A 23765-nucleotide genomic window follows, 5' to 3' on the forward strand; every position below is an offset into this window, starting at 1 on the left:
CTAATTTAGTGCATTTTAAGACAGTTTGAGACTGAATCTATAAGCTTTCCCAGATAATTAAAGGGATGCCTGAACCCCACAGTTTAAGAACTCCTGCATAAGTCTAAGGTGAATTTTGTCCTTAACTCCTCTGATTTTCTGATTCTGCATTGCCTGATCCAGCCAATAACACTTATCAATGACACCCTGCAAAGTGATGGATGAAATCTAAAAGGAGAATTAAAGAAAAGAAAAGAGGTTAGGGAAAATGGGGGGTGATAATGGAGGGAGAACTAGAATAATTTTTACCTTCTCAAATGATGCAGGAGGAAATCTACTCATTCCCCTAGATATGATATAATCACAAGATTTCCGAATTGGAAGACATCAGAGAAAACACATATCCTAACTCTTATATGAGCTGACTCTCTTCTCCACATCTCCATGACTCTTCTGCACATCTGCATAGCTTGGTCTCCAGTCTGCTCATCACCATGGTTACCCTTCTTACCATGTATTCTACCTGGTAAATTTCCTCCAGAATATGTCATGTTTTGGATACAGAAATGTCAAGGAGGATCCAGCAGTAGGAGTCAGTTATGAGAGTCAAAAGGGCATAGACATAATATGAGATGATAACAAATATAAGGGGAGGCTCTAGTAACAGAAAGGTGGGGCCCAAGAGGAAAAGGAAGGTCTTTGTTTCCTTACCTGGAGCCTTATCCACACTTTGTCTCCCCAACAGCTTCAATTTAGGAAACTTGTGGGAACTATAAGAAACAGAGAGTGTTTTCTCATGGAATTCTTCATCTCTGTAGAAAAAAAAAACTAGACAAGAAAGAAAGAAAATGGATTTGAGTCCTGGCTCTTTTATATATTAATTAGGAGACTTGGGTATCACCTTTGGGTCTCAGTTTCTCCATCTGAAAAATGAATACATTTGAGCTCAGAATACCCTGTTAGACATTTAAAGGCAGCGTGAGGTGGTGGGAAGCAGTTTGTGCAGTGCAAAAAGCAATGTTTTTGGAGACAGAGGATGAAAATCCAAATTCTTCCTGACACTTATTACCTGTGTGCTTGAGGGCTAGTCACATAACCTAGCTGGGTATCAATGTACAAAACAGGAATTTGGGCTGGGTGGCCTCTGAGGTTTCTTCTAGCTCAGATCTAGGATTCTAGGATCTCTCTAATAATCAGGAAGACCATTAATTTCAGTATGATACTGAAGAGCTACTCTTTCAAACTTATAAAGGGGACATTCCTGTATTATAATAGAGCATTTTCATACTACAATTCATAGATTCAAAGTGAAATTAGAAAGGACCCTTAAAGATTATTTGATTGAATGTGATTTTGAGGTCAGACAATTAATTATGAGGTCAGATGCCATATTGAGCATCCCTCAGATTGGGGATAGCAGAGCTAGAGTTTGGACCAAGATCTTTTGGCATCAAATTCAAGGTTCCTTGTATCAGCGATGCCTTTAGTCTAATGGGACTCCATCTGGAGTTTTGTATGTATTCCTGGACATCACTTTTTAGAGAGGGTATTGACAAATGGGAAGTCTAGAGAAGGTTAACTAGGATGAGAAGAGGAGGTGAGATGATACTATAAGAGGATTCCTTGAAGAAAACAAGACTATTTAGTTTGCAGAAGAGAAGTCGTACTAGCCATTTTCAAACACATTAACAAATGACAGTCATTTAGAAGGATTAGACAGTAGTGCTATCTAGAAAGAGAAGAAGATGCATTCAGAGGTGCAGACAGAGGTCAGATAATTAATCGCTTCAGACATTGTACAGGTAATTATTGAGCAGTAAAGAGTTCTATTAGGTGGCTTCTATCCCATAAAAGTGGGAGATATTATCATCACAATGATCCTGTGTTTGGAATTGGGCAGGGAGGATACCATTTTAAGTATGGAGAAACTGAAGCAAGAAACGCAGACTATGGCTTAGAACACTAGTCTAAGACATGGAAGAAGACCAAAATTCTGCCTATCAGCTCATGACTTACTCCTTTTACTGAGCCCTGGAAAATATCAGATATCTGGATAGTTAAAAATTAGAACTTAGGGAAATGCCAGTAAAGACAGAGTACTGGATGAAAAGAATAGTTAAGTGATGAGGTTTTATTTTTGGTTCTGATAGTAATAAGCTATGTGACCTTAGGCAATCTAAATACCTTTTGTGTCTTTCTTTGGAAAATGAATCAGGCTAGAATAGATGATTTATATCTCTTCCAACTTCCCCATAAAGCAACACCTTACCTCAGAAGTGTGTGGATGCTGTAGCTTTCAGATCTTCAGTTATAGCTACATGCTCAGAACCAAGCCATCAGATCAAATATCTGATGGAGAGTGCTCATATCTTTCCAGGAACAGCTCAAAGACATGATATCCATAACCTGGAGAGCCTATTCAACAGGGATAGGCATTTATATAACCATCTTAAACAAACCTCAATTCTTCATGCATTAGCACCCAGGCAGAAATAAATGGTAATAAGTCTTAGGGTCCAACCTTCTCAGTCCCATCTCCCAGAGGTGAACAGTACAGCAAAAGTTACTCTCCCCTGAGACTCTGTCGAAGGTAATTAACCCACAATAGATCTATCTCTCCACTTGGGATCTCTGTGTCTCTGAAAAATGGAGGGCACATCTCTGGAGAAGCAAAAATAAACCCTTAAACACGTTCACTGCCACAACATCCTGGATTGTGCTCAAACTTGAAGGTTCAAATATCCTGAGGGGAAATTTTGGAAAGATCTCCAGTGGAGGTAGCTTAACCATTTCCTCCTTAACTCTCCACTTCACAATTATATATCAACAAAACTAAGAACTAAGAATAAGTAGATTATTTCTTTAAAAATTTGAATATAAAATTCCCAGATTAACAGAACATGAAGTAGTACCTAGTTATGTGTGTTTAAATCTTATTCCCCTACTAAACTGTAGGCTCTATGAAGGAGAAGGAAATATCTTCCTTAGACTGTCTTCTTTTATCAGGCACAGTGAAATGTCCCTAGTATCTGGTTCATGAAAATTGCCTTGAAGCTTAATTAAACACCAGGGGTACACTTAGTATATTGGAGGCAGAATGGGGCTTATGATCTTTGCTTTTTATTTCTACTGTCAGGGCAAAAAAGTGCCTGTTATTCTTATATTAATAACTATCCTCAATATGTTAATTTAAGGATTTGCAATTTTTTTTCAATGCCATAGATTGTAGCACTTCTATAACCTAATAAGCTTCCTAGAAATTCTGCAGCTGGTGATGAACCTCTGTGGAATTTTCTTGGTTGATTTAGGTGGCACACAATCTATCACTATCCTTATATGTGAAACTTTGACAGCTTTGTAGGGCCTGCCAGAGCTTCCATTATGCTGACAAAGCTTTTGAGGACCTAGGATCATGCTTATATAATGAAGAGGTATCATGTTAGAGATTTTGTTGAGTGCCTAATGGACAATTAAAAATATTTTTAAAAAGTAGAAAAGAAATTAATAAATGGAATACTTAGAGAATGGAGTCTTGGATTTTAGGAAAATGGCATAGAGGAAAGACCATTGAATGTCAAATGAGAAATTTTTGTAGTTAAATCTTGGTTCTGTTACTTATAGGCTGGGTTAATATAAGTGTGTCATTTCACTTCTTTTTTGTTTTTGAAAGCAAACATAAATATTTTTACTATCTTCCTCCCCAAGTATGGGATAGTATCTATTTATCTATTCATTTTAGCATTTTTATTTAAAATGTTGAATTCTAAATTCTATCCTTTCCTTTTCTCCCTTCTTCCTAAAATGGTAAGCAATCTGATATAGGTTATGCATATGCAATTATCTAAAACTCTTCAATATTAGTCATTCTGTACAAGAAGGTTCAAAAAAAAAGTGAAAAAAAAATGCTTCCATCTGTATCTTCACTTCACTATTATATGTCAACAAAACTAATAACCAAGAACAACTACATGAAAACTTATGCAATTCTGAATATAAAATTCCCAGATAATCAGAAAAAGAAGTAGAAAATTTAAATAACCCAGTATCAGATGTCTTGTAATTTTGCACTCCTCTTGTTCAAGTAGTGTGTCTTTTCATTAGTCCTTTGGGATTGTCTTGAATCATGTATGACTGAGAAGTCAAGTTCTTCATCAAAAATATTTCTGTTACTATAAACGACATTTATTTCCCTACACATCAGTTCATATTAGTCTTTCTAGTTATTCTGAAATAGTTCTGCATGTCATTTCTTATAGCGCAATAATATTTCATCACAATCATACCAGAGTTTGTTTAGGTTTTCCACAATTGAGGGACATCCCTTCCATGTCCAATTCTCAGCCACCACAAAAAGCAGCTACAAATATTTATGTACAAGTAGGCCCTTTTTCCCTTTTTTTGAGGGGGATGTCTTTAGGATATAGATTTAGTCTTTGGGGCATGGTTCTAAATTGCTCTGGATCAATTAGTTCACAACTCTACCAACAAAGCATTACTGTCCCAGTTTTTCCACATCCTCTCCAGTACTCAACATTAAAAATTATTAGACAACAGATGTGATAGGTGTAAGGTGGTACCACAGAGTTGTTTGTTACTAATACATAGAAATGCTGATGCTTTATGTGGCTTTATTTTGTATTTGGCCGCTACGATAAAGTTTTTTAATTGATTTCCTAAGATTCTCTATGGACTCCATCACATTATCTTCAAAAAGTGATAGTTCTGTTTTCTTGTAGTCTATTCTAATTCTTTTAATTCCTCTTTGTTCTCTTATTGCTATAGCTAACATAATGGGCATCCTTATTTCATTCCTAATTGTACTGGGAAGCTTTCTAGCTTGTCCTTATTAGAGATAAGTCCTGTTGATAGTTTTAGAAAAAACATCATTTTAAGGTAAGCTCCATTTATTACCTCTTTTTAATGTTTTCTCTCAATCAGATTGATTTCCTTTTTCTCTCTTTCTGTTCCTCTATATTGGAGTTATTTATTTTTCTTTTTCAAAAAGTAATTTCTTAAATTCATTTTTTGTTCCCTTTTCTTTCCTCCCCTAAATTTCTACTTATTTTCATTCCTAATTTTTTTCTTCCCTTAATCCCTCTATTTTGAAAGTAAAAGGTTTAATGCCCATATGAAGCCATTCAGAACATATTTCTGCATTATCCATGTTCCAGAAAAAAGATAAAAATAGCAGTAGAAATAAAGGAAACATATGCTTCAGTTTGCAATGTGAGTCTGTCAGTTCTCCATCTTGCAGGTAGGTAGAATTTTTCATTGAGTTCTTTGGAGATATGGTGGATTATTCTATTGATCAGAGTTACTATTTGATAGTTGATTATCTTTTAATGTTTTATTAGTGTGTACATTGTTTTCCTGTTTTTTCACACTCTTTTGCATCCATTCATATACTTCTCCCATTTCCTTATCAATTTTTTAGAGCACAATTTAATATTCCATCATATTAATATTCTTTCCATTCCTCAATAAATGAACATTCCCTCAGTTTCCAATTCTTTATCACCATATAAAGAGCTGCCATAAATATTTTGGGCATATTGTTTCCTTTTCTTTGATATCTGTGAAATATAAAGCTAGTAAAGAAAACATTGAGTCAAAGGGTATCAAATTGTACACAGAGTTGTACTCAGTACACACTGTACACAGTTTGATGATTGTTTTGAACATAGTTCCAAATGGTTTTCCAGAATGGTTGGACCAGTTCACATTTGTTCCCTTTGCCATTAAAGGATTTCTCACTTATTCTCTTCACTGTCTATCTTCTCCTTCTTTCTGCTCTAGATTCTTCCCTGCTTCATGACCCTTATAATTATCTATTCTTTCACTGTTGTTTGATTTCCTCATGAAAGTAACCATTCTGGTCTCTCTCACCTAGACATTTTCTGTCACTGCTTTGTAGAGCTCCTTTTTTTTGGTTGTGATTAATTCCAAGCAAAATACCAGTCCTGTAGTTGACAGAGGGACACTATTGTTCTATTACAGAATGTGCTTCCATATCTAATCCCTGATTTTGCCATGTACAACTAGCCTATATGTTTCTCCTGGTTATCCACTTTCACCACGTGCCTTCAGATCTCCTTCTTGGCTCCATATCTAATGATTTCCCAAACTGCAGTTGTTCTAAGAATCTCCATTTCTCTTCTTCTTGAGGAGGAACAAGTAGTCTTTTGCACTGATTTTCCCACACCCTTTAATCAACACATGCTCCCCATCTTTCTTTACCAAATACTTCCCTTAACTAATAGGATCTTTTATCAATGGATTTTCTTCCAAACCTTAAAACAAGGCCACTCTCTTTTTCATCCTTTTTCAGTGTTTACCTTCTCCTCACTCTTTCTCCTGTAGGATTTTTTCTTTCTGAGAGACCACAAAGATCAACTTCTTCTTGTTAACCTTCAGTTGGACCTGTATATAAGGCACACTCTATTCTATCTTTCTCTGCTCCTCTTTTTCTTCCAAGCACCCTCACATTTTGTAATTTAATTCCTTAAAAGCATTTATATATCTATAGGTAAAGTGTTGTGAGTTTCTGTCTATAATACCCAAGGCCTGCTTCTTGATTTTCCATCCAACTGACTTCTACCTTCAGTTTTTCCTCCATATATATACATATAAAAGAAGTTCCCTACTGGTTTCCTTTATCTCATTTTCTTTTGTTTTTATTCATTCCTCCTACATTTCAATTATCTGAGATGATCAAGAAACCTTTTTGCCATTCTTTTGAATTTGTTTAATTGATTCTTGATGTCTTACAGTCATTGACTTCCACTTACCCAATTCTAACTTTTAAAGGCTTTTCTTCCATGAGTTTTGGTACTTTCTTTTCCATTTAGACAATTGTACTCTTTAAAGAGTTGTTTTCTTCAGTGGATTTTTGTGTCTCCTTTTCTATTTGGCCAATTCAAATTTCAAAGCAGTTATGTTATTCACAGCTAGATGTCATTTCTCCTATTCGTCCAATCAGTGGGGGAAAGGGAGGGGAGAGAAACAGAGAGACACATACATGTATGCATATGTACACACACAGAGAGAGAGAGAGAGAGAGAGAGAGAGAGAGAGAGAGAGACTCTCATCTTCCCAAGAGTAGTTCCCTTTTAAGCTTGGTTCAAATTGGAATTATCTTCTAAATATATATTAATATGCTTATTGAATTATTTCTTTGGGGATATACTAAAGAAGGAAGCATATGAATTGTTATCCAAATGGATGGACCAAGAGAATTATGAATTATTGTTGGGATATCTATGCATCTAAATAGGAAGGTAGAATTCAAGTAATACATATGAGATAGCTGACGCTTTCATTCCCTATGCCATTAGTGAGCTGGCGTGGAAAGCTACAAGTACCACTTGGTGGCTCCCATAGGTATAACACCTCTAGCAGAGGCTGTAAGGGATATCACTTGATGATAATTGAAATGCTGTTCCCTTGAGACCCTAATTGTCTCTGTTACAAAGCAAAAAAAAAATAGTAGATCTATGGGAATGAGTGTGCATGTTTGAGTGTCAATATGAGCAGTGAGTTCATAAAATTATCCATATGCATTTCTGGGTCATATACTGGGCAATTGCAAGAGAATATTCCTTCTTGTGGGAACCCCACAGGGTTAATGATATAAAGTGTATATGAATGTGTTTATATGTGGATTCTGAGTCAGTGGCTGATGCAAAATCTAGCTTTGTGGGACCCTTGAGAGTTGGTTCTTACAGATTTTAAAGGTGAATGAGTATATCAAGATATTTCTGGAGGCAAGCAAGATCTTCCTGTGGAACAATTGAGAGCCCTGGGTTAGAAGCTGTTCTCTGTACTGGCACTGTTATCTAGGTTGTCCCATGACTGAGGATATGATATTGTGCAAAAGAAGGGAGAACTCAGTGAGAAAGCAATGGATCCAGAAGTTAAATGAGATACAGTATAAATGACTATAGCTTACCTGTGTGTATGTTCTATTGTTAAAGGCCTGTATGCATTTAAATTATTTTAATCTTATTATCTTAGTGATAAAAATACATTAAGATGCTTCAATTTCATCATCATGAGTATCTCTTTGACTTGTGTAGATTTCAACTCTTTATAACCTAGTATATATTCTTCAAGAATAATTACTGTTAGGTCAACCTGATAATGAGTCTTTCCTGAGTTAACTAGACCAATCAATTAATGAGTATTTATTAAAGACTTGGGTTAAGCATCAGAGATCACTGTTGTCCATTGTCTGTCCATTCAGACAATCCATTCCAGACAAGTAGAAGCCAATGACTTTATCCAATCCATTCAGTAGAGTAATACTTGAAGCCTTTCTACCCTGGTAAGACCTGCCCGGATTTCTTTGGTTGTGGGAACTCATAAAAAAGTAACATGATCCTGAGTCCAGTGATAGATTTGTCTTTATTTAATAATAATAATAGCTTGTATTGATATGGCATTTTAAGATTTGCAAAACATTTTACAAATATTATCACATGCTCTCCTTACAACAACCTTGGAACACAGTACAATTATCATTCTCACTTTACAGGTGAGGAAATTGAGGCTGAGAGCTTGAATGACTGGTCCAGAGTCACATACTACTAGAACAAACTATGATCAAGTTTCATGACAATGGGATCACTATTTTCTAACTCAAATGCTATCTCCAAAATGAAGTAAAAATTTATGTAAAAAAAGTGTCATTTTGCATAGTTAGTCTATCACTTTTCTGGTAATTGGGAGATAGATGCTTTATCATTGGTCATTAGGAGGACATTCATAGTCTGGGATCCCTGCTTATAGAGATAGGAAAATCTTTTGAAAGATGGGTTGGGGGTTCCCTAAACAGAAGAGAGTCTAGCAGACCAACACTAAAATTTTAGGGAATGCCCTTTATTCTTGATTTTAGTTTTACAGAATTTTTTTGGCTGGATTTGTGATTCCATTAAAATTGGAAAGTCTTGGTGGGAAGCTTCCTTTATTAGGGCAGATAAGTCTCAACTCTCCAGTTTATGATCTTGGAAAGTATCACTTTCCAGGACACTGGGAAGTAAACTAACTTGTCCAGGGCTACACAGTTATTATATGTCAGAAGTAGGAATTCCCAACTACAAAGCCAATTCTATCTACTATGGCAATCAGTAGGCCATTGTCTCATTGCAAATAGAAACTAAATATGTTGTTTGGCCAACCTGCTTATTTTATATTTCCTAGGAACTGGTTGGGGGTATTGACAAAAATAGGAAAATGTAAGTAGAGGATAAATTAAGGTAATTATGATTGCAAATCAAGCTCTAACACCAACAATAATACTACAATGGTACTGCCTCCAGAATCCTCATATGGAGGGATTATTATAACCCCCCTCCTCGAGACATATGTCCAAAGATGACAAGGTCTCTTGACCACATTCTATTTAGGCTCTTCTCAGTGGCATGGGCAGGATTGTTCAGTTATGTCTGACTCTTTGTGTCCTTCTTTGAGTTTTCTTGGTAAAGATCCTGGAGTAGTTGGCCATTTCCATCTCCAACTCATTTTACCAACAAGAAAACTGAGGCAAGTAGGAGTGACTTACCCAGGACCACACAATTAATAAGTATCTGAGGCTAGTTTTGTTCTATCCACTGCACCATTTAGTTGTCCCAAGTAAAAGATAAAAGGTTGAATTTAGAGGACCTGAGTTTAAATTTCAGTTCCCTGTACAGATTTTGGCAAGTCAATTAACCTCTATATGTGTCAATTTTCTCAGCTATAAAATAAGCGAATTGGACTAGATGATCTTTAAGATTCTAATTCTAAGCCTATTATCTTACTTACCTGTAGATCACCTATATTTCTAAAGAGGGGGATAAATTCTTTGAAATAGCTTGCACATTTATCCTTTCCTGGGATAGTTCTATAGTTAACAAGATTAATATATGTTTAGTATTTCAGAGACGCAAACAAAAAATTTAAGAGACTTCATACAAAGTATGTTTTAATTATGCTTTTTACAAGTTTCTCTGTCTTAACCATAATAACCATAATAACCATCTTGCTCTTCATGGAGTTTCAGAGGCTCCTTTGCGGCTCACAGATTTTTTGAGAGCACCTTTGACATCCTTGTTCCGTAGTGTGTAAATGAGAGGGTTTAGCAAGGGAGTAACAAAAGTATAGACCAAGGCAATCTGTCGATCCTCATCCTCTGAGGTGCTGGACCTGGGGCGTAAATAGACTAGGCTACAGCAGCCATATTGCAGCAGGACCACAGTGAGATGGGAAGAGCAAGTGGAGAAGGCTCGGCGGCGGCCCTCAGCTGAGCGGATGCGCAAGATGGTGGTGGTGATGAAGACGTAAGAGATGCAGATGAGCAGGAACGGGACAGTGAGAACAAGGATTCCTACCACATAGAGGACAGCCTGATGAATTTTGGTATCAGCACAGGCCAGGCGTAGGACAGGTGGCACATCACAAAGGAAGTGGTTGATCTCCCTGTGGTGACCACAGAAGGGCAGGGTGAAAATCAGTGCTGTCAGCTGGAGAGAGAGAAAGAGAGCCAGACCCAGGGAGCCGACCACCATCTGGGTACAAAGCTTCTGAGTCATGATGAGGCTGTAGTGCAAAGGATGACAAATGGCCACATAGCGATCATAAGCCATGACAGCCAATAGGAAACAGTCAGTGCTGCCAAGGGTGACAAAAAAGAACATCTGAGCCCCACAACCAGCCAATGGGATGGGTTTCTGGGCTCCAAAGATGTTGGAGAGCATCAATGGTACCACAGTAGTGGTGTAACAGATCTCCAGGAAGGAGAGGTTGGACAGGAAGAAGTACATGGGGGTACGGAGGGAAGTATGGGTGCATACAACCCAGATGATAGCAGTGTTCCCACAGAGTATCATCATATAGAGGAGAAAAAAGAGAAGGAAGAGGAGGGCCTGGATTCGGGGGGAACTAGTGAACATCCGGAATACAAATTCAGTAGGGCCAGATTGGTTGAGATAGATAAAGTTGGGTGGAACCATCTTATCTGCTAAAGAAAGCATAAAGAAAGGATGAGTTGCTGATTTATCTAAATAAAACCAGAATCCAAAATGTCATTTTTATTGTTGCTCAGAATACACCGCAGTGAAAGTTAATTTACTTGAGGAGTTCTTTCTCTGTCCCTTCAGTAGAATGATAGGAACTGATTCTCCCTGATCACACCTTCCTCTACATCTTGGGGTAATCTCAGGCCATCACTGCTTGATGTCCCTATACCTACTCCTTCTCCCTTTTCTTCCATGAGAGTAGAGTTTCTTTATTCAAAGTGACTTCTTGGTTTGGAGACAAAATCTCATACGAGTGTAGATCTCATTTCCAAGTGGCTTTTTTTCTTTGCAAAATTATAAAGCTTAAAACTTTATTATATATAATATAATAATAAATAAAAATTAATAAAATCAATAATTAATAATAAAATTAACCTCAAATTATTTTAATAACCAGTCTAGAAATGTGGTTTTCCAGTCTTGTTATATTCAACTATTTGTCTTCTTGATTTCTATAGAAAAGATGCTAATTAAGGATACAATTATCCTTCCTTCATCCAGAAAGAACAGTCATTAAGACATAAACACATGGAAAAAATTAAAAGAGCAAAGAAACTATGATGAACAGTGATCCACAGTTGCATGTGGCAATGAAACAAAAAGAGCAGAAACAGAAGGGGGGATTCAGTAGCATTCTGGAGGCTTCTCCAAATTGGCAGAGTTCTTTCACTTCCTGCTGGATTTATCTTAAGATGATTCCTAGAAAACCAAAGGAAAAAAAAAAGGTTGAAGCCAAGTCAGCTTCACGGAAAGTGTGCTTCTTTTCCTGATACTGTATGTCTCTCACTCAATATTGCTCTGTCTCCTTTCCTCCCCCACTAGCTCTGATTTTTTCATGTCTCCCACAGAAAGACTTTAAAAATTCATTGCTATGGAAAAAAAACAAAATAAAACTTTACCCTCCAATTTCAGTCTCATTGATGGTTTCATTATTTCACTCTTTGGAAAAGCTACAACATTCATTGCAATTGCATTAGCTAATTAATACCCACATCAAGGCAGTCGGTCCACTCTTTGTCTGAATCACTATTATGTTAAGATGAAAGCACACCATTTCAGACTTCAATGCCCAGTTAAAATCATCTTGATGCAATCATTTCATCTCACTGGGTCTTAGTTATCTTTATCTACATGAGAAAGTGCTTGATTTAGATGACTTCTCTAATTTGTTCTAGTTCTAACAATCTATTTACTAAAGTTCCTTAAAGCTTGGAGATTCAAAGTTCAAAGTTGTAATTTCATTCCAGATCAGATATAAATCATTGTTCTACTTTAATATTTTATATAGCAAAGTTCTTGATTTTAACACCTATGTTCAAAGATATGTCCTGGTTCTGATGGTCTGTATTTTATGTTCTAAAATCCTTTCTAATACTGACGATGTATGTTGACTCCCTTGGAAGCACGATATTATGTTCTAAATATGAAAGTTGAGTTAGGTGCTCTCTGTCAGAGGTTTTACTCCTGCACAATAGGATTACATGCTTACCACATATAAATATATAATTTTAGATAAATAACTATAATATAAGCTCCAAATCTGAAAAAAGGGAGGAAAATATGAAAGAGAAAAAAGAAGAGAAGGAAAAAGAAGAGGACAAAGAGAAAAAAGAGAAGCAGGAAGAAAAGAGAAGAAGATGAAGAAGAAGAAGAAAAAGGAGGACGAGGAGGGAGTAGAAGGGATGGGAAGAGGAAAAGAAGGAAGAGAAGGAGAAGTATGTCAACAATGATGATGATGAAAGTGATTAGTAAATGGAAAATGGCAGAAGATGGAAGACAGAGGATAAAAAGCAAAAAAAAAAAAAGAACTAAGAGAAGATAGATGAAAAGAACAAAAGAAAGATAATTATTTCAACTAATATTGATTATATGCCAACCTAAGTCACAAATTTTTTTTAAGTCTCTGAAAGCCATAAATAAATTGAAAATATCATAGAATCTCAGAGTTAGAAGGCCTTTGAGATCACTGAGTCTGACATATTTATGAATGTTTCCATTCTACAACTTACTTATCAGGTGATTCTTGAACCTTTTGTGAGGGACTCTAACAAGGAATAAACCACTATCTTCAGAGGCAATGTACTCTTTTTTGGGATAGCTTTAATAATAAGAAAAGCTTTTTAAAAAATTTCCCATGTTTAGCACAGTGCCTGACACATAATAGATACAATAAATGGTTATTTATTATTGACTATTGGTTAGTCTATGATATATTTCTTTCTTTCCATATAGAACCTAAAAATGATGAGCAGTACCAAAACCTATTAGAAATTTGCCATTTCTCTTTTGAATGAGACCAACACATTTAAGCAAATTAACCTGATTATCTTGGAATAGGATTGTAAATCACACCCAGGAGAAACGGAGGCAGTGCTAATATTCCCACATCGCATAAAATATATTTTTTCATGTATAGGACAAAAGATGAAGAAGAAATAACTGAAGGTGCCTGAATATCTGACTTCAAGTATTTTAAGTGCTTTCATGTAGGAAAGAAATTAAGTTTGTTTAGGTTGGTCCCAGTAGAAAGAACTAGGGATCAGTTGGGGAAAGCTACAGAAAAGCTTCCTTGAGCATGGCAAAAGGAAAGCGTTGCTGATAACTGGAGCCATCCCAGAATGCAATGAGCTGCTTCCAGCACATTGATCATTTGTCATTTGTCAAGAAACATGATAGAGGATATTCCTACTCCAATAGGAGCTAGACAAGATGACCTTGAGAGTCTCTTCCAATATGGATATGTTGAGATTCTATCAAATAAAATAATACCTTTATATCTTGAATAAATCCTAGAACATCCATGAAACCATAGACAGGGCTAGCAAAGTCCTCTGAGATTGTTTAATCTTCTCCATAGAAGATGAGGAAACTGAAGCTTTATAGAGAAAACTGAAGCTCATAAAGATATAATGTTTGAGGTCATATAGCTCCCAAATAACTTAGTCAACATTCAAACCCAGCTCTTCTGCCACCTAGTCTAGTACTTTCTGCACTAGAAGTGCCCTTGCATTTTTCTTAGATGTGTGTTTGGGAAATCAGCATCCCTTATTGAGAATACATGAGAACTGAAAGGACACATATTAGTGTCCCCTTGCCAGAGAGAAATTAGGAGACAGTAACCAAAAAAAGATTTTCTCTAGAAATGTTTCTTGGGTACACTTTAAATTCATATTATCTAACCCTATCTGGACTCTCATGGCAGCAAGCCAAGCCTTTTATACTTCCTCTTCTGCTTTCTTATCTTGTTTCCCAGAAAAGCATTTCTTAACATCCTCTTCTCTCCTCCAATCTCACACATTTCCTCTCTCTTCTCTCATACTTGCAGACCTGTGGATTACTTTTTTTTAAAAATTGGAATTAATCATCCACTGTGAGTTCCTTCTTTTCTCTTTGCATCTCAAAACTCCTTCATATTCTTCTTATTTTCCCCAGAATCTGATAAAAAGGTAACTCATTGTTTTTGACAAGACAAATTCCACCATATATCTTCTTGATCCCAGCTCCTCCTATCTTTCCCAGAAGATTACAACCTCAATAATCTCTTAATGATTTTCAGCTTCTCCTTATCTCTTTGCTCCTTTCCTCCAGTCTTTTAACATATCTAACTCCCCCTATATTTAAAAAAAAATCATTAGACTTCACCACTCTCTTCAGCAATTGTCCTATTTCCCACCTCCCTTGCTCAACTATATTCCTAGAATACACTCACTGTTTCAGATACTTTTTTCTCAGTCATTTCTCAATCCTTTGCACTCTGGTTTCCATTTCCATTTCTCAATCCTTTGCACTCTGGTTTCCATTTCCAACCTCATTACTCAGCTGAAACTGCTCTCTACAATGTTACTAAAAATCTCTTAATTGATAAATCTGATTTTCTTTGTTAGTTCTCATCATTCTCCAACTAGCTGCTGAGTCTAACCTGTTGAATACCCTCTTCTCCTGTATACTTGTTTCTCTCTAGATTTTTTAACACCACTCTCTTTTACCTCTCCTTTTTAATTTCTTTTGCTTATCCACCATCCTGGTCATTCCCGCTACTTGGGAGTGTCACCCAAAGTTCTTTGCCAGGGTCCTTTTCTCTTTCTGCATTCTCTCATTCTGACTTCATCAACTCATAAATTTTTAAATGATCATTCTATGCCAGTGATTCTCAGATGTGGCTATATAGCTCCAATCTCTTTTCCGACTTTGAGTCTTGCATTACCAATTGCCTATTGGGCATGAAAAATGTATGTCAGGAAAATATGTCAAACTCAATGTACTCAAAAGAGAACTTCATCTTTCTCCATAACTCATTTCCTCTTCCAAACTTGCTTATATTCATTGATATTCTTTCTGCTTTCAAGATTCATAATCTTAGTCTTATCCTCTGTTCCTTACTCTCCTTCTCCCTTATCTCACATGAATTCAATCACTTGCCAAATCTTGCTACTTCTATTTCCCCAATATCTCTTGCCCTTTTTATCTACTCACATGGTTGCCACATTGCCTAAGTATAGGTTCTCATCCGAATTAACCTAGATTAATACATCGCTCCCTTGGCTAGTTTCTCTGTCTTATCTTTCTATACTTCAGTGCACCATCCATGATACTTGAAAGCAATTTTTCTTAAGTACAGATCTAACTGTGTCAGTTCCTTATTATACCAACTCCAGTGGCTTCCAATTGGCTCTCGAATAAAATACATTTTTGTCCTTAGCTTTTAAAGCCCTTCACAAACTCTGTTAAGTATTTGTTGAATTTAGCAAATGACTCCTCCCCCAATTTTGACCACAATTTCCTTGTCTATCAAATGAGCATAAATTAATTGCTATTTTAGAATTCTCACACAACTCTGTGATTTCATGACCCATAATGCTACCCTTCTGTCTGGTGATCAAAGATCAATTTTATTCAAGCTAATGCTGCTTAGATTATGTATCATGGCACTAGTCAATGATACCACGAATTTGGTAAATGTTTGTTGAATCACACTGAACTGAAGGAAAGCATTGCAGGGACAAAGCTGTCCTGTACATGGACCAGTAGAGACTTTAAAACAAAGAATATTGGTAAAGAACCTGGGCTATTTCCCATTCCCTTAATAGCTAAACACTCTAGGGATTAGAGAGATTAGATTAGATGATGCAACATCTCAGATGATGTAAAAGATATCACAAAATGTAAAAAGACCTAGAGCAGAACTTTTTAACATTTTTTTTTTGAGTCATGCATCATGTCATTAGTTTGCTGAAGTGTATGGACTCTTTTTCAGAATGTTTTGAAATGAGCAAAATAAAATAAACAGAATGGGAAAGGAAAACAATTTTGCTGAATTTAGATGTATTTTTCCTACTTTAATTCATTGACTCTATAAAATTGCTCCATGGATGCTCTATGAACATCCTCAAGTCTGTGGATCCCAGATTAGGAACACCTATACTAGAGGAAAGCAGCCAGTACATTGAAAAACTTCTTTATGGAGGGTTTAGGGAAGGACATGAAAAAGAATGACCAAGATGAGGTATACATATCTTATCTCTCCTCTCAATAAGGAGGGAATAAGACCCTTGAGGACAGCAGTTGTGGGTTGCCCTTTGTACCTGTTTAGATGAGCATCTGCGAGGTAAAGAGGAAAGACTCCTGGCCAATAGGTAGTGAAGTGGAAAGAATACAGCACTTGGAATTAGTTTTGCCACTCACTCTTATTAGCTAGGTGATTCTCAGCAAGACATTTAACTTCTATTTCAGTTTTCTCATCTGTAAAGTAAGAATAATAGTATTTATTTCATAATCATTGTGAGAACCAAGTGAATGAGCAAATGTAAGATGCTTTGCAAATCTTAAAACACTGTGTAAATGCTTACTAGTACTACTGATATTTTTTGTACTACATCTACTAATCCTTCTCCTACTATTTATAGTATCTTCCTCCTCCTCCTTCTTCTCCTTCTTCTCCTCTTCCTCCTCCTCCTCTCCTCCTCCTCCTCCTCCTTCCCCTCCTCCTCCTCCTCCTCCTCCTCTTCCCCTCCTCCTCCTCCTCCTTCTCCTCCTTTTATCATTACTATGATCAGAATACCAAGGTTTAAAAGACAATACCAGAACTCTCTACCTGAGTTACCATGAGCAAGTTCATTTCTCTAGTCCAGGGGTCCTCAAACTACGGCCCTTGGGCCAGATTCGGCAGCTCACCCAGGGCTATGAAGTTTCTTTATTTAAAGGCCTACAAAACAAAGTTTTTGTTTTTACTATAGTCCGGCCCTCCAACAGTCTGAGGGACAGTGAACCGGCCCCCTATTTAAAAAGTTTGAGGACCCCTGCGTCTAGTCCTTACTTTCCTCATGTAATACCAAGGAATTGGATTAGATAATCTTTAAGGTCCTTTTCACTTCTAAGTCTATGATGCTATGAGATCACAGTTCCCATACATTTAGCCATTTAGGTAAAGAACAGTAAAATCTGGCTCAAATAAATTTTTGACGATACTCTCTTTTCCATGAAATGGATATATATATATATATATATATATATATATATATATATATATATATATATATAAAATATAGAGATAAAAGTATCCTGTAACCTGATCCTGAGGGAAGCCACTTCATCATTATAGGGCAGATGCTTGGCCTATTTATGACTTTGTATCTTAAGAAATTTATGCTCCCTGGGTTTGGGGCTCTGAACTTAGGGTGGATTAACCAAGGATGTGATCTATAGTCACTCTTAAAGAGTTTTAAGTCTATCACCCCTTTATTGTTACAGGTAAGAAAACTAAGAAAGAAAGTGGCACAGTGAATGGAGTGTTTGCTTTAACAATCAAGAAGATCTGAATTCAATTTTGCCTTAGACTTTTACTAACTGTATGGCTATAGGTAACCTAACTAATCTCTCCAAACCTCAGTTTCCTCATTTCTGAAAATAAAGTGATAGGACTGGATTACATGGCCTCTAAGGGAACTTTCAACTCTAACTGGAGTGGAATGAATTGTTGCCCAACATCACATGGTAAATTAGGAGCAGAATTGTTTTTAGAACTCATATCACTTTGTTCCCATGTCTTTTCTGTACTTCAGCTTATGATTACTTGATGAGAAAAGACTGATATACTTGAGCCATTGAAGTATTATAGAAGAAGATCTTGAGAACTGGATCCAATGACAATAAGATGGGGGAGTATGTCCAGTTGGTCTACTTTTTTCTATCTTTAACATTTTCTTTATTATTGTGAACTTAATAACCATCAATAAAACAAATAATATTTTGTAGGGGGCCAGGAGGTGAGAATCCATTTCAGGTTTTGAATCTTACTGTCAACTCACTTTAAACTCCCTTATTGAAATAGCAGAGACTGCTTGTCAATATAATAAATTAATAATCTAGTGACTGAAGCAAAATGCAAACACTACTCTTTAGATTAAAGGCAAACCTTTGAACTTAGGACAGAAAAAAGAGACCACAATAAACACTAAAGGCATTTAGGAGAAAGATACTTGAGACAATGGTATGATAAACTTTACCCTGATGTGTATCTCAACTATATGCATCTCTGACTAATTAACTAAGATCTAGGGCTTAATCATTTACATCTCAGTAGATCTTGTTTGTTAGAGAAAACAATAGGAACTTCAAAGAGTGTACTTTGTATCAAGTCTATGAACATTTGAAATATATATATTTGTCTCTCTGATCAATAAACTTTAGAGTCCATAATCGAGACTCTCTCTGCCTACTCCTGGTAAAAGTCACATCCTTCATCTCACTACAGGAGCAGGACTTCAACAATATATAAAAAAGGAAATTGTATAAGAAATCTCAAATTTATGTAATGTTCTTCCAGAAACATTTACATGCACACATATATGTATATACACACATATATACAATTTAATGATTTTATAAAGAATTTTTGTGTTCTCTTTTACAGTTCTCTTTAATTTCTTCTCTGAATTTGAAATATTTCCTTGATGGTCTACTGATGGCTAACTCTCCTAACCTTTCTTCTCCCCACCAAGAGAAATCTCTCCATTATAAATAGGAATCTAGCCAAAGGAAATGACGATATTATTCATATCTAGAAAAGTATATCTATAGATTTGATTGGTAGCAAAGATTCCTCTTGCCTCTAACCATAGTCCTGCATGAGGACCAAATTGATAGGCTGGTTTATACATATTTAAGATAGTCCCTGAAAAATCCATTAGGATGAAAAGGATATTGGAGTTGAAACCAAAACCCCTCAGTTGATTGTATTTTCTTGGCCAGACACTTCCTTTCCCTGGGATTGAGTTTTCTTCTTAAAAGGAGAGGGTTTAAACTGAATTAATTCTAGGGAACTTTCCTTGCTCCAAATTATGGGATCTCAAGTCATATAAGTAAATAAAAAGGAAGCAGTGAAATTACCTCTTCTTTCCAGCATGTCTAAATCCATCAGTCATCTGAGGGAAGAGCTGATCAGCAGTCTGCTTTTGTCCTGAGATGCTCCTGTGCCCAGCTACAACAGAGCTCAATTGCTTTCTTTCTACTTTCTCATTGATTTAAATGGAGTGAGATTACATGATTTTCACAGGATATTATGAGTAACTAGAAAGAAGAGATCCTGCCTACTGGATATTCCCTTTTCTTTTACTCTCTGGCTAGATCTAATAGAACTAAAGGTGGGAACAGATACTGGTATCCTTCTCTACCTGGGGTCTTAGAGTTGAGACAGCTTTAGTGTATAGTGATCATATGTACCATGAGTACTTTCTAGACTAAGATTCAGGATGCTTCTGCTGAATGAAAAAAGCCAACAAGGGTAATCCCTATTGACTGCAATCATAGTACAGTCATGTTTTTCTTTAATCAAGTTATTTACAGTCTTCTCTGGATTCTCTCTCAGAGGAATGGGTCCCTGAAGCAGAGGGTTTGGGGAAAACTTTGTGAATTGAGGACAACTCAGGTAAAGTTAATGGACATTCATATCTCTATAGGCTTATTCAGTGGCCATCCCAACAGGAGCCTGGACACTTGTAGAAGGGAATCTTGCTCTCTTATCACCTCTTTTTTTCTCTTCTCCATCAGGGATCTTAGTTGTCTTCTAGTGAGTTTCTCCAAGGTGAAATGGCTAAACTACAATTTTATATAAATTTATGAAGAATGTAGCTAAAGAGAGATAAGCTTCAGTTTTGTCAAGTGGAAAATGCCAAAAAAATTCTAATTTGTTCAAAATTATTTAAAGTGTTTGCCCCCATATGAAGCCCTGAACCAGGTACTGAAGATAGAAGGCTAAAATGTAACACAGTGGCTCCCTTCAAGGAGCGCCTAGTCTTTTGGAGAGTGAGAAAGGAAGAGATTTGCAAAGAGAAACACAATACTTTGATAGTGTCAAGGGGAGTATTCAAAGTACTCCAGAAAAATTTGAGGGAAAGATTGCTTCCAGCTCAGAGGATCAGAAAAAGCTCCTGCAAGTAGGTAGCATCTAATAGAGGCCTTGGGAAATCAGTTAGTAATAATTGTTGTTCATTCAAGCATTCTAAGGCTTGAAAATCATTGTAATCTGTTGTTTTATTTGATCCTATCAACAACTCTGTGAAGTAGACTCTATTATTTCCATTGTAGTGATGAGAAAATTGAGACACAAAGACTAAAGTGACTTGTCAAAAGTTACACAGGAAATAGCTGAGACTAAATTTGAACTAAGGTCTTTATGACGACATACATAGCACTCTACCCATTGGACAATCAAGCTGCTTTCCTTAGCACGCCTGTTTGATGTGATTAGTTCCCAGGTGCCTTAATGGGGTACACAGAGAAAATTGAGACCTGCTCAAAGTTTCCCAAATGCTGTTCTCTTTATTCTTTGGATATTCTCTGAAGCATTAGTAATTTTTTTTCTTGTCCTCATCCCTGGCAGCATTTCTCAGGTGGGAAGCTGACTTCCTGCATTTCTTTTGGCTGCAGTGTCCAACAGAAGAATAAGCTCTTGACATCTCTATGCTTCTAAAAGATTGAGATTGTTACCCAGAAAATGCTCAGAGAAATCAGACCAACTCCATTTTCTATTTCAGATTCTCATGGAGTCCAACTAAACGCCTGTGAATTAAAAGTTTCATTCTCTCTAGTGCACTTGATGATCCTTGAATACAGTGAATGCATGAAAAAATGTTCTTCAGCTCTGAGTGTCTATCTGGGTGAACTATGATTTGGGGAATACTGGAAATCCAGACAGAGAAAACCAAGCTCTCCAATGGTAGGAGATTACATGGGTGGAGATTTGCCAGTTATTCTCCTTTCTCAGATTGTCCCTGATTCATTGTCTTTCTTTTTGGCTCCGATCAAAACTCATTTGTATCATATATTTCTCTGGTAAAGCTGTTGGCTTTCTAGGACAATATACAAAGTTTATTGAAGACATGGGCTGTCATTAAAAAATCAATACTTTTTTTTATATAAGTAAAACCAAATACTATTGATATTGAGCTCTTCCTTGTGATAAAAACAAACAACAACAACAAAAAAACCTATCATCCAAATCACTTCACTTGACAGCAAAACAATTTTCTATGCTTTTGAGAATACATTTTAAAAAAAAATCTTATATGACCAGCTCTTAGGTTATCACCAGCTCTTATCACCTTACAAATAGCGGAATAATAATAAAATGAATGAATAATAATAAATCTTTATTTCTATTTATCTATGCATTTTGTATTTTTAATTTGTATCCACAAGGATAGATTCTGTGTATTCTCTGATTTTTAAAATCTCTTTTTGTGTCAAACTCCAAGCTGTATACGTAGGAAATGTTTACTGTGTGTTTATACTTTAAAGGGTCTAGCACAGTGCTTGGACATTTGCAAGTGTCTTATACTTGTACAACGTATGAGAAAATGAATGAATGAATGAAGAGCGCTCCAAAACATCATAAAACACAATCAGAAAAACCTTTCTTCCTAAAGCTAACTATTATGGATAACAGCTGACATCAATCAGTCTAAGCTCTCTGAAACTAACCTATATTTCTATATTGACAAATCACTTTCTTTCCCATTGTCTAATGCAATTTATGCATGGCCAATATAAAGGAGTTGGAACAGTTGTTGTTATACACTTATAAAAGTCAATTCATTTGCTGACTTGGAAGTGCTGGGATTTCCTATCATATGGAATGTAGATTGTACCTAACTATCTCCTTCTGGCCTCAGGCTGACTCCATTGTTTCTGAGAAGGAAAGAATATCAATTAAGGCTTGTTTTTGGAAAATCTGAGCATAATGGAAGGCATCTGTCTGGTTTTCTAGGGCAAACGTGTTTACAGTAACACAATAAATCCCAAAATTCCAATGGAAATAAAACAGCAGCAGTGGAGATCTTGGAGTGGCAGGGGAAGACTCAAAGGAATAAAAAGCCTTGATAATGGATACTATTTATCATGCTGCATTCTCATCTTAAAACTTCCTTTATTTCCAAGCACGTTTATAGTTCAATAAAGTGTTTGCACATACATGTTTACATTTGTGTGTATGTGTACCTGTATGTGCATGCGTATCCTCATCTATATCTCTAGCTATTTATATGTATGTACCTGAGTCTTTGGATCCAACCAGATGCACTTGTGATAAGGTAGTTTGCTTTGCTACCTGACATTGTTCATTGACAATGTGAGTGTTCTTCCAGTTTGTAGTAAAACCTGAACTTCTGGAGAATAAAGTTGGGTGAGACAAAGACTTTTTACTCTTTGTCTTGCCAGAAATTCAGGTGAAGAATTATTCCATCTTCATCCCAGAAGAAGCACCACAAATAATAATTTTACTTTTGCCTCCTGTGTAATGGGCTGAGGCTTGAATTGATGCACTGAGGTCCCAAGCATGTGAGGCTAAATAGTAATTGAACCATACTCTATTAATATATATGCTTGGAGAAAGCACCCACTCTTTGTGCAAGTCCTGATGTGTTGTATAGGAAATGATGATTTTGGTGGGTGGAGGCAGGGGAGTGGAGAGGGAAACAGAAAGAGAGACTGCTGGCTGGTGTCTTGTCACAGCTGCTCGCATTGCTATCGTGACCACCCTTCACCTCTGATCCCTCTTTGCTAGTTGGCTTCCTGTTATAGCTGCCCCTATTGCTATCGCAATCCTTCTTCACCTCTACTGAGAATAAAGATTGAAGATTTTTCCCTTAACCTGAATTCCTGACTCTGGCTGATTTTAAATATGTGGTCATCACACTCCTGGATTCACTCTTTGTCTACATTTATTTTTATATGATAGGTAAAACCAAATATCACTACTATTGAGCTCTTCCTTGTGATAAACAAAACAAAACAAAACAACAACAACAACAACAAAAACTATCACCCAAACGATTTCACTTGACAGCTTTGCTAGAATTTCTATATCAGGAGAGCTTTCTGCTTGTTGATACTTTTAAAGAAATCAAAGTAATGATCTTAAAAAAGAAGTTTCAATAGCCATACTTTGAAAATCATCAGTTGAGAACTGCCAACATACAACCTGATGAGCCAAAAGCCTGCAGGTAGAACTGGAGTTGGGGGAGGGATAGTGACAAAAACATTGAGTACTTCATATGTTGATTATGGGAAGGCCTAATATCAAAGTAACTTCACCAAGTTCTTTTTTTAATCTTATCAGGTATAATAGATAGAACTGATTTTTTCCTGTAAGAAATCTGGGTTTGAATTTTATTTCTGGGACTTACTTTCTCTGATATATTTAATAATAATGGTGTACTTAACATAAACTAGGGCACT

The 23765-nt window shown here is 36.3% G+C and overlaps 1 protein-coding gene across 1 annotated transcript; it reads right to left on the reverse strand.

Annotated features, from left to right (window-relative positions):
- Positions 1 to 10004: 10004 nt before the first annotated feature.
- On the reverse strand, positions 10005 to 10967 carry LOC127541905 (olfactory receptor 10Q1). The gene has a single exon (XM_051967232.1). The coding sequence runs from the start codon at positions 10965 to 10967 to the stop codon at positions 10005 to 10007; it is 963 nt and encodes a 320-aa protein (XP_051823192.1).
- Positions 10968 to 23765: the final 12798 nt, after the last annotated feature.

The sequence above is a fragment of the Antechinus flavipes genome, chromosome 6 (assembly GCF_016432865.1).
Source record: "Antechinus flavipes isolate AdamAnt ecotype Samford, QLD, Australia chromosome 6, AdamAnt_v2, whole genome shotgun sequence".
Taxonomy (NCBI): domain Eukaryota; kingdom Metazoa; phylum Chordata; class Mammalia; order Dasyuromorphia; family Dasyuridae; genus Antechinus; species Antechinus flavipes.

What these genes read in the sequence shown, in the direction of transcription:
- LOC127541905 (XM_051967232.1), bottom strand. Translation starts at nt 10,967, where the DNA reads ATGGTTCCACCCAACTTTATCTATCTCAACCAATCTGGCCCTACTGAA.